The sequence below is a fragment of the Pelobates fuscus genome, chromosome 11, assembly GCF_036172605.1.
Source record: "Pelobates fuscus isolate aPelFus1 chromosome 11, aPelFus1.pri, whole genome shotgun sequence".
Lineage (NCBI taxonomy): Eukaryota > Metazoa > Chordata > Amphibia > Anura > Pelobatidae > Pelobates > Pelobates fuscus.
The window spans coordinates 100,974,284-100,986,686 of record NC_086327.1 but is presented as its reverse complement, the minus strand read 5'-3'; the positions used below and the strand labels follow the sequence as shown (position 1 = coordinate 100,986,686).

Here is a 12,403-nt window from a genome sequence, read left to right as displayed (position 1 = left end):
TGTAGCTGTTGTTTAATATTACAGAGTAGCGGAAGATAGTTTGCTTTATACAGCTTCCTAGTTGTTGGTGTAAGGTGAATCCCTAAGAATGTCAAGTGATCCCGTCTCCAGTCATATGTGTATTTATTTTGTAGGTTAGTGAGTTGGTCCGCCGTGAGGTTAAGGCCCATGGCTTGCGTCTTACTAACATTAAGCTTGTAATAGGAGCATTGACCAAATTGTGTCAGTATGTGTTGAAGGTGTGGCAGGGAGGCGTCAGGGTGTGATATGGTAAGCATCACGTCATCAGCAAATAGTGTGATTTTGTGCATTGTCCCCCCTATTTTTATCCCCTTAATGTCCGGAGAGTCCCTTATACGCTGTGCTAGGGGTTCTAGTGCTAGTATGTATAAGAGTGGGGAAAGCGGGCAACCTTGCCGAGACCCGTTGGAGACCTGGAATGATTTGGAAACGAAGCCACCATTGGCTATTTTCGCTGTGGGGTTATCATATAAAGCCGATATCAGTGCTACCAGAGTTTCCGGGAAATCAAGCTTCCTCAATACAGCCGTCAGGTATCCCCAGTGTAGCCTGTCGAACGCTTTCTCCGCGTCTAACGACAGTGCCACACTGGGTTCTCCCAATGTTTGGATGTTGTGGAGAATGTTAATCAATTTTCTAGTCCCGTCTGAACCTAATCGGCCTCGTACAAACCCCACTTGGTCATCCCGAACTAATTTGGGGAGAAGTGTACCTAATCTATTGGCATAGATCTTGGCTAGTATCTTTAGATCTGTATTTAGAAGCGAGATGGGTCTTAAGTTCTGGCATTTGTGTGGCGGTTTTCCAGGTTTGGGGAGAGTGGTTATGTGAGCTAACAACATCTCTTGCGGTATTTTGCCTGTTTGAATGATGTCATTGTAGAGTTTTTCTAATAAGGGGGTTATGACGTGAGAGAAGGTTTTATAATAGGCGTTGGTAAAGCCATCTGGGCCTGGGGATTTCCATTTCAGAAGAGTCTTGATAACTCCCGCTATTTCAGTCTGAGTAATGGGTTTCTCTAAGAAGGACCGGTCTGTTTGTGAGAGTTGTTGTGTGTTTGCGTCTGCTAAAAATTCAGCAATGTCCGAGGGAAGTGGTTGATATGTTTGATCATCTTTTTTGAGGTTGTATAACGCATCATAATAGTCTGCTAACATATCGTTAATGTCTCGGGGGTTGTATACCTTATTTCCCATTGGGTTGATGAGAAACTGTATTTTTGAGTTCAATCTTTTCTGCCGTAGGAGGGTTGCGAGGGCCTTCCCCCGCCCTATTCCCTTGTGTGTATGTTCGGAGTTGTAGTCTGTGGGATATAGTGGCTGACGTGTTGACGTGAATATCATTTAACTGTTTTTTAATTTGGTCTATGCTCTGCTGAGTAGGTGTTGACGGATTTGTCATGTGCTTGGATGTTTCATCCCTGAGGCGTCTCATAAGTGTTATATAGTTTGCCTTTGCCTGCTTATGTAAGTAGGATGCCTGGCTGATCAGAAGACCACGGATGAAGGCTTTATGTGTCAGCCACATCGTGGCTAGAGAGACGTCTGGAGTGTGGTTTATAGCGAAGAACGATTCAAGTTCCTCAGTAAGTTTAGTGACAAAATCCGGGTTGTGTAAGAGAGCATCATTCAAGCGCCACGGTGAGGCTATGCGGGATTGGAATTGGTCTGGTAGGGTTAGTATCACAGGCGCAGGATCAGACCAAACTATATTACCTATTTCACTACTTAGGGCAGTCGGCAGTAGATCACCTGAGACAAATATAAAATCGATTCTAGAGTACGTTTTGTGTACTGAGGAATAAAAAGTGAATTCCCGATCATTCGGGTGTTGTGCTCTCCACACATCATATAAGTTATGCTCCATAAGGATTTTTACTAATGTCGCGGCCTGTTTGCTTAGTGTTTTGCATCTTGAGGACTCAGCTGTTTGCGTGGTATCCAGCCTAGGTTGTAAGGTGTGATTTAAATCACCGCACAGGATTGTGGAGGAGGGGTATGCCTGGGGAATTTTATGTAAGACTTTCTGGAGAAAAGTATTAGGGCTGTATATCCCCACTAACGTGTATAAAGCATTATTAATTTTACAGTGCACAATTAAGTAACGGCCTTGTGTATCTTTTTTAAGATGCAGGAGTTCAAATGTGATAGTAGCGTGAATTAGGAATGATACACCTCTTGATTTGGATGAGTTAGTAGAGTGGTATTGTATTGGGTACTCTTTGCTCGCAAATGTGGGTACCCTATTGTGTACAAAATGGGTCTCCTGCACGCACAGTATATCAGATTTAGTGCGTTTTGCGTCTTCAAGAAGGAGCCTCCTTTTGTGTGGTGTATTCATGCCTCGAGTGTTAATAGTCATTACCTTCAACATTTGTAGTTAGGTACAGAGCAATGCAGTAATAATAATGTGGCGTTAGACTGGTTTCCCCTCCATACGAAGGGAGGGACCTTTGCAATAATTGTCTCAACAAATGAGCTAGACACGGCATAAGCCCAGTTAATGTTAGCATTATGGACATAGGAAGGTGGTGGCATTGGGCAAGTTTCGAATTTGTCCCTGTGAGATTGTATTTCTGATCCCTGGTGACTTGGGGTGGGGGGTATGAACTCGGGAAAGAACTTATAACTATATACAGAGTGTCTCGTGTGGAGACAGTATGTGGGTGTACCACATCTGGGGAATGGAAGAGAAAACTCTCTACCATAGCGTGGCTATTGGGCACCAATGTGTACCATATTGGGGTGCATCCACAAAGATAGATTACCTTGCGGTATGGTGTCTCATCTGATGCTTTGACACCGGTGTGGGGTGGACTCAAATAGTCCTTAGCAATTAGTATCTCCCATCAACCAGCTCTGATTAACCATATGCTGCTGTGGCAGGGGTACCGATCAGGTTCGGGTTCGGGCTCGGTTTGGGCCTACCTTATTGTAAAGCATAGTATCCTGCAGTTTCCCCGTCCCGGCATTAACCCATATGCAGGTAACAGTGTGCTCATTGCAGTCCGATTACAACTCCTATCACTAGCATCCTCCTCCCTCCATCAAAACTCTCTACATAACATTCCTACAATACATCATAGTCCATACAGCTAGGGAGCCTGGGTCACAGGTCCCCTTTACCTTATGGGCATACATAACCCCGTAGGGTCATAGGCAGCGGGCACCGTCCTTTAACTCTGATCATAAGTTCAGTTCGTGATGCGGGTATCCTGCCCGGCAGATTTGTACTCTCAACCTCAGATGCGAGTGGTATTTCAGGTGTCTTGTTCTCCAAGGCTGAGGGTCGGAGAGATGGTCTGGAATGGTCGAGCATAGGGGGTTCATCTTTTCGGGCAACAGTCCAGACCGGGCCCTCCCGCGATTTGCCACTGCTCTGCGCACACTTCGTCTCAGTGATGGCGGAAGGACTCGATCCGATACCACAGGGTCACATCAAAAAAAAAAGACAATGTGAAAGGGGAGAGTAAACTCCGCACAGAGTCGTTATTTACATGGGTCCTCCAGCTAACTCTTATTCGAAGTTGGTGGATGTTCATAATGCTCATTTATTACGTTGTTTCTCAAAGTCCATGCTCAGAAAGGGATGAGTGATCTCAGACCAGTAGTCGTCTGGTTTAATGCTTGTCATGCGGTTTTTTCCAGTCCCGTTTTAATGTGCCTGCTTGGCGTGTGGAAGTGGTTACCGGCTCCACATGTAGGTCCCAGGCCAGCAGTTTCATCACTCCCTCCGCGGGGGTGTTCAACACCATCGTGTTACCATCTTTTGTGACTATCAATTTAGTGGGGAATCCCCACCGATACCGAATGCCATGCGACTGCAGTGTGTTGGTCACTTGGGAGAATTCCCTCCTTTTCTTGAGAGTGGCAGCCGACAGGTCTGCATAGATTCTGACTGTGGGATAATCTGTCGGGGGTTTTGCCCGCGTTCTGCTGCTTCTTAATATATGTTCCTTGATATGGAAATAGTGGGCCCGGAGTAGTATGTCTCTGGGTACCGTCTGTGGAAGGTGCCGGGGTTTGGGGATGCGATGCACCCTGTCCACAAGCAGCATGCCTGCCGGTATTTCTGGAGCGTGAGCGTGTAGCAGATTTCTTACATAGGCCTGTAAGTCTTCATTGGAGACATCTTCGGGCACTCCCCGCAGACGGAGATTGTTCCGACGTGAACGATCCTCCATGTCTGCTAGCTTGTCCATCCAGTCTATTGATTTCTGCAGCCATGCGTTCCACGTTTGTGGCCAAATCATTGTGGGCCGTGGCGAATTCGTCGCACTTGTCTTCCATGTGCGACGTCCGCTTACCCAATTCTTGTAGGTCCTTGCGTAGTGAATCCGCCGTGTGCTGCCATGTGGTGATAAGCTTGTTGGAGAGAGTCTCCAGGGCCGCAGTCAGGTCGGCTTTCGTGATTTGTGATGTGTCTTGAGCCGTTGTTTGGGCATTAGCTTGTGCAGTATCGTCCATTTCAGGATTCATATGTTCCGTTAAGGCCTGCGCCGCCAGAGACGCGGGAGATGGTTTCTGGCTGAAAAAATTGAGCTTATCCGGTTTCGTCGAGCTCCTCTTGCTCTTGTGCTGAGACATTGCTAAATAATAGTGGTGGATGCTGTTTGATGTTCTAGGATTACATTAGATTTGGTGTCCTGATGCCGGAGCAAATTTTAATGCGGCCATCTTGCTCCGCGGTTAGCCACGCCCCCAAGCAGCCCAGGATTGATAGAGAGAGAGAGTGAGAGTGTGAGTGTGAGTGAGAGTGTGAGAGTGAGAGTGTGAGTGTGTATAGAGCTTGTAGTGATCTAGTGTGTGTCAGTGAGTTTGGTGTGTGTGTGTGTGTGTGTGTGTGTGTGTGTATGTATGTATAGTGCTTGTAGTGATCTAGTGTGTGTCAGTGAGTTTGGTGTGTGTGTGTGTGTATGTATGTATAGAGCTTGTAGTGATCTAGTGTGTGTCAGTGAGTTTGGTGTGTGTGTGTGTGTGTGTGTGTGTGTATGTATGTATAGAGCTTGTAGTGATCTAGTGTGTGTCAGTGAGTTTGGTGTGTGTATGTATGTATAGAGCTTGTAGTGATCTAGTGTGTGTCAGTGAGTTTGGTGTGTGTGTGTGTGTATGTATGTATAGAGCTTGTAGTGATCTAGTGTGTGTCAGTGAGTTTGGTGTGTGTGTGTGTGTGTATGTATGTATAGAGCTTGTAGTGATCTAGTGTGTGTCAGTGAGTTTGGTGTGTGTGTGTGTATGTATGTATAGAGCTTGTAGTGATCTAGTGTGTGTCAGTGAGTTTGGTGTGTGTGTGTGTGTGTGTGTGTATGTATGTATAGAGCTTGTAGTGAGCTGTGTGTGAATTAATCCCTATGGAAAACACTGGCAGCTGTATTCATTAAACTGAAAATTGACAGGAATTTACCACGGACTTTAAATCTAAAGGGACACTTGTGAGTTTCAGACAATGCACTGTTTAAATCAGGGCTGCCTAAAATTTAAATCCCCAGATGTTGAAGAACTACAACTTCCATGATGTATTTCATGCCTTTAGAATGAAAAGGCATCATGGGAGTTGTAGTTCTACAATGTCTGAGGTGCTACCTATTGAGCAGCCCTGGTTTAAATAATTAAACTTTGTGGAGTATATACACTAAGCACCAGTTTATAATAAACCATAAACTGAAATTCTAAATTGATTAAACAATTTAAATACCACAACTACTACAGCATGCTACCATGCAGATGGAGGACAGCACTGATACTCTCAGCTTATGACTCCAGTCCTAGTTTGTGCTAAGCAGTGAAATATGGCTTCTTCTGCTGTAAAATACCAGATGTAACAGTTGTGGGATGGGCGCCCAGTAAAACCTAGATAAATGTCAATCCATGCTAAAAAAAGTTTGACACCTTAGTGATGAATGGCAACGGGGCTCTCCTGGCACCATAACCACTACAGAGGTCTGTAGTGGTTAAAAAGCATTTGTTTATGGTATTAGATGATGTAGACAAATTATCCAATTTAGCAATAGTCCCAGCGGGCTGTAGTGGTTAGGATGCTTGGAGTGTTCTTTTAAGACACTAATAGATGCAGAAAAACCTAAAAAGTGAATCATTCTTTTCTAATCACCTGTTGGACGTATGTTACCTTTGATATAAATATTAAGGGGCTTATTAAATAAAAAGTGACTTGTGCTGATGAATTGTCTTTCAATATTTAGGACAAATATCCAAGTTGTAAAAAAAATAATCTTTATTTTAGTAGAATTGGATTTTTTTCCCCAACTTTGCTATTGTGGTCTTAAAGGTGGTTCTCAAATCACCAATAAACACCTCAGTGAATAGTCCCTTTTTAATATTAGAATAAAAGGTTCAGATGTAGTTCAAGATTTTCTGGGATAGTTATCGTCCTTAAATTTGTCACTTTTTTGTCTGTAGTGAGGTTGTGTGTCAGAGAGCTTGTAGTGAGCTTACGTGTGTGTGTCAGTGAGCATGTGTGTGTCCGTGAGTCTGTATTGAGTTTATGTGTGTGAGCCTGTGTGTGCTTTAGTGAGCTTGTAGTAAGCATGTCTGTAGTGAGTTTGTAGTGAGCTCCTGTGTGTCAGTGAGCATGTCTGTAGTGAGCTTGTGTTTCAGTAAGTTTATAGTTAGCTTATGTGTATGTCAGTGAGCATGTCTGTACAGTGCTTGAGTGTGTGTCACTGAGCTTATAGTGAGCTTGTTTGTGTCAGTGAGCTTGTCTGTATTATGCTTTTGTGTGTTTAGAGAGCTTGTCTATAGTGAGCTTGTGTGTGTCAGTGAGCATGTGGTGAGTTTGTAGTGAGCCAGTGTGTCCGTGAGCTTGTGTGTGTCAGTGAGTTTTTAGTGAGCTTATATGTGTGTGAGCCTGTGTGTGTGTTTTAGTGAGCTTGTAGTGAGCTTATGTGTGTGTGTGTGTGTGAGCCTCTGTGTGTGTCAGTGAGCTTGTGTGTTTTATTGCGTTTGTAGTGAGCTTATGTGTGTGTCAGTGAGGTTGTAGTGAGCTTATGTGTGTGTGCTGTGCTTGAGTGTGTGTCAGTGAGATTATAGGGACATTGTGTATGTCAGTGAGCATGTCTGTAGGGAGCTTGTGTGTGTCAGATGAGCTTGTCTGTATTTGTGTCAGTGAGCATGTCTGTAGCGTGCTTGTCTGTAGTGAGCTTGTATGTGTGTCATTGAGCTTGTCTTTAGTGAGCTTGTGTGTATCAGTGATCTTGACTTAAGTTAGCTTGTGTGTGTCAGCGAGCTTGTCTGTAGTGAGGTTGTGTGTATCAGTAAGCTTGTCTGTAGTGAGCTTGTGTATGAGTAAGAGAACTTGTGTGTGTTGTTGAGCTTGTCTGTTGTGAGATTGTGTGTGTCAGCCTGGAGGGTGGGTATTACAACACTGTAATACCCATGTATCAAACGGAGTGAGGGGCTGCGGGTAATAAACAATATAACAGCCCCCAAAGCACATTGAGATAAAAAACACAAACACTCTGTGGCCCGATGAATTAAAAGGCTGGAATATTTTTTTTCCAGGGCTGCTTTCTGTTCCCAATACGGTCATGCCCCCATATACAATACGATAAGCCTTCCCCTTTAATTAGGAGATAATTGAATCAAGCACTATACTAAACTAAAAAACACACATTTAAAAAAAAAAACTTAAAACACATAAAATCCCCACAAAAGTTACACCCCCTGATAGCCCTGATCTGGGTGACCAACATATCCAAAAATCACCCAGATCAGTTCATGGGTTCAGGAATTTCCTGGAAGTCATAGTTTTTAGCGACCGCACACATGATCTCATGTCCAAAACGGTTCCATAGATTTGCAGCTAAGTGCCGCTGGCAACCAACCGGGAACCGCAAAGTCTTCATGCCGAACATAGTTCCAGGGCATTTGCAGCTAAGTCCCCCTGAAGTCTATTCACAGTTTTGGTCCATGCGAACGGCCGCCAGAGAGCTAGCGTTCGGTTCTATGGAAAGTGCTGAACCAGGGGAACCAGAGGGAATAAAATATGGGTCTCCACAGTCGTCGACCTGGCCCGTAGTCTTTTGGCAAGAGGCTGGCCAGCAGGTCCCTCCAAGCACCCATGACGAGGTTCAGTTCGTCACAATATATATATATTTATATATTTATTAACATTTTTTATTTTATTTTACAGGTGCAGGAAGACTGCCTGTCAGTTCAGGCAGTCCCCCTGCTGGCAGCACTTTGGAAGCCTATTGCGGCCATGTGACCACTCTTTCAGAGCAATCACATGGCCCACGGGGGCCTAATTTGCCGAGAGGGGACTGTCTGGGCTGTCAGGCAGTCCTCCCAGACAGAGAGGAATGGTGGCGATCGGGTAAGTAAGAAGGACATTGAGGATGTACTAGGTACGTCCACGTCGTTAAGGACCATTTTTTGTCCTTAAGAGGTTAAACATGAATACTGAAGTTTAAGTTTAGAAAAAAAAACTCATACAATTGTCCAAACTAATTAACATATTTTATTTTAAAAGAACGAACAACAGAGAGTTAAATTATGCAAACTGTTTTTTATTGAAAAATCATCAAGTCTAGAAAATGAAAACACACTGGTGTTCGGTGGTGCTTCACCTAACTAAGGACCTATTCCCATCTATCCGCCTGCAGTTTGCACGCATCTGACATGCTGCTTTGGTTGGGAATCTGCACAGTTTACATCAGAATTACATCCGTCTTACATCCGGGTTTTGGTGCAGCTTTGTATGTATGTCAATGGACATGCAATTTTCATCAGGTTTCTGTCCGTCCAACTGCACCAAAACTGCATGTAAACTGTGCCAAAGATGTGTGCGAGGGGATATTCAACTTATAGTATGATTACATGCCAGACTGAAATTGTATGAGGAGCATCACATCCTCCTCCTCTCCACCCAGCATCTCCTCCTCCTCCTCTCCCCCCAGCATTTCCTCCTCCTCTCTCCCCAGCATCTGCTCCTTCTCCTCCTCCTCCTTAGACAATGCCATTTAAATATCACTGTATTCTAAATAAAATAAGACCAATGCAAAAACAATGCATGCAGTAATAAGTATGTATATATTATTTCTGTTCAGCGTATTTTATTATGCAACTTATTACTTGCTTTTTTTTACAGCATGCACTAATATGCATTGGAGCAATACTTGTAATCTCTACTCTTCTGCAGTTCTGCACTTCCCTGTCCATGTCCATCTTTGGATGCAAAACATTGTGCCGTACATCTGACAGTGGAATGGTAAGTTTATGTTTTTAGCATATATTTGATGTGCTTTTATGAACAGGGAAAGTGCAAAAACTTAATTTTTAATCCAAGTAGGTTGACATACCAATAAAATGTACGTGATCAGTTACAATACAAATCTTTTATACAGCTTCTTCTAATTTACCATTGGCTCTGGCCAGAGTATTTATTATCCATATATATATATATATATATATATATATATATATATATATATATATATATATATATATAGAATAAGATAACATGCACCCTTGTGAAACAATATTAAAACCCCTTAAAGACACATGTCGGAAATGTTTAGTCATATGATTCCCTATATTTCTGAAGCTGTGTCCTTGGTGGGTAAAGGGATACAGTCACTAATGGTCAGGTTATACTCACTGTGCACCAACTGGAGCCAAGTGAATATAATACATATTTCTCCAGGGAGAATTTTATAAGTTGGCTATTAACTAGACTAGATTGCAAAAGTGATGGTAGGAGCCGCACTCAATCCCAGCAGCCACCCAGTGCTCCGGAGCAGGACCAACAATCCCACAACGACAAGGCAGAAAAGAGATTCTCCAGGCACTCAGAGTGTTAAAAGCTGCAGGCAGTTTTAATGAAACAAAAAAGAACAGCAACGTTTTGACCTCCTAAGAGGTCTTTTTCAAGCTACCACCCCAAGGCAAAATTAAGTGTATATATATATATATATATATATATATATATATATATATATATATATATATATATATATATATATATATATATCAACCAATGCTAACAAAATTAACCAATAATTCACTTAACTAAAATTCATTAACATAAATAATAAACACAAGTCATACAGACCACACAAAATGTCTATACATACAATGATCCATGGCTTACCTCTGTGTGTCAGAGATGGAAGAGACAGGAGACAATAATAAAATAAAAAAGTCAAAACAAAAGCAAACAAACAAAATAATAAAGGTAAAAAAAAGTTTGGCAAGGCAAAAAAGGGATACTTACAGTAACATGGACCACATGAAAACTTTCCTATTCCATGGAATGCATGAGGACTGCCCATCCAGTAAATCGGCACAAGCACAATCTAAAATTGAAAGGCAATCTCAAAAAGGGCAAAAGAACACTTTTACATTCATACGCACGAACGGCATTCGCTGTTCGCATGTTCATGCACTCGAGCGTGGGAACCAACAGGTCGAGCCACTCATAATACAGCGCAGGCGTCCTCTGGAAATTAGCCGAATTGAGATACATATGCGCATGCGTGCAGCCTAAATCAGGCGCACGATATGCCAATCCCACTAAACAGCTGTTTGAAAAAAAAAAGAAACGAGAGAGGGGGCGGGGGGGGGGGGAATAAATAAATAAATAGGTGTAAAGAGGAAAAAAAAAGAATAAAGATAAAGATCATAATTAAAAAAATAAAAAATAAATAAATAAGAAATAAAAACAAATAAAAAAAGGTTTGCGGGGCACTAGTCCCTTCTGCCAGTGAGAGCCTTAAGGTCCTGATAGGAGCTTCTGTTATCTCTTCTGAGCTAAGACCTGTCCTTCTGGGTGTCATAGAGGCAAGTTCTTGGGATGTTCCCTTATGTCTCAGTACAGTGCTGATGGGTTTAAAGTCATGAGACTATGAGTATTAAATAAAATAATATAGAAGTAGAAACAAAAGAAAAATTTATGTAAACTGATATGATAGCAAACATGCACCGATAACGCAATATTCTGATGAATATTAGCCACATTAAAAAAATTATTTATAATTTATATTGTTCTAGCAAGCAAAATCCATACTATCTAAAACATAGAAATATATGCATGGGTGTCTCTTGTGACTAACATTAAATCTATGTTGTATTACAGCATGTGGTGATTTATCACACTACTTCCTTGAATGCTGGCAACCCGGCCAACGTTTCTGCTTCAGTTCTTCCTCCTGATGCTCAGTGAAAGATAAAGCAACATGGTTAATAACATTAAAATTATTATAATTTTTTTTTAACGCATTCTTCAGATTTCCATTAAATATGATTGACAGATTATGTTTTTTCAGAACACACAAATGATTCATGTTCTTGAGTAGTGCTTGAAACGTTCCCCCAGTAATGTGTAGTATTCATCTTCTGCACCAGTAAAATTAATTATGGCATGGACCCAAAGAAAGGATTTTTAGGATGAACTAATTGAACTCACTCATGCTATATACTGCTTCAAGCACTTTTAACTAATAGGCACTAAGAAGTCCTGTGTATTCTACAAAACTGTGGTGATATGTCAGCATCAGTAAAATAAACATTGTGCTGGTCTATGGTAATACACAATCAACATTTTATGTAGACAGTTCATGGGCAAATGTGTACTTGATTCTTAATGTTAAATATGAAAAGCACAAATATACACCCATCAGCTTCAGGCAGTTTTGTAAAGTTAGGTTTTAATAGGAATATGTGAAAACTACCATTTTATCTTTGCGAAAATGATTATATGCTACGTGCCATAAGTTCTCAAAATCCTTAAAAAAAAAAAAAAAAAAGCAAGCAAGCTTTTTTTATGTATTCTCCCTTAAAGGGAAACTATAGTTTTATTGTTTTCCTACCACTATAGTGACCTATATTGCCCCTTCCCTCCCTCCCTCCCCACCCCCCCCCCCCTCAAGTGGCTATGGAAGGGTTAAAAACCCTTCTATCACTTACCTGATTACAGTGCCGATGCCGATGTCACCCAGCAAGGGGGACATAATGCACATGGGCGCTTGCATTAGGACTGCCCTATATGAAAGCATTGCTTAATTCCTTCCTACAGGGTTTTAGATGATGCTGGATGCTCTCAGCCTCAACCCCCTTCTGTCTTAACCACCAAGATCAGATTCAGACCAGTTTACTAATAACTGAAACAAGGCATCATTGTGCAGAATCAGGAAAAAGAAACTCGATAGCGGAGCCTGCTCTGCATGAATCACATGGAACAGACTCCCTCTCTTCTACCATGTCAGGATGTTGGTAGGTGAAGAGATTTTCAAACTGCAAATTTGTAAATCGGTCAGTAATACCCAACCCACATTTCCAGTATTCCTAGGGATAGGACACTGACTGGTGTGCACCCTGTAGTGGGTGTGGAAAGCATAAGAAAGTTAAGAAAAAAAAGTCATATATAC

The 12,403-nt window shown here is 42.0% G+C and overlaps 1 protein-coding gene across 2 annotated transcripts in view; it reads left to right on the top strand.

Moving 5' to 3' along the window:
- Positions 1 to 11,766, top strand: part of LOC134577948 (membrane-spanning 4-domains subfamily A member 4D-like) — a 40,880-nt gene extending 29,114 nt beyond the window's left edge. For both annotated transcript variants that reach the window (XM_063436894.1, XM_063436895.1), the window contains exons 6-7: positions 9,127 to 9,246; positions 11,113 to 11,766. In XM_063436894.1, coding sequence (XP_063292964.1) covers positions 9,127 to 9,246; positions 11,113 to 11,199 — 207 coding nt within the window. In that variant the 3' untranslated portion in view covers positions 11,200 to 11,766. The remainder of the gene's footprint in view (positions 1 to 9,126; positions 9,247 to 11,112) is intronic.
- The last annotated feature ends 637 nt before the right edge of the window (positions 11,767 to 12,403 follow it).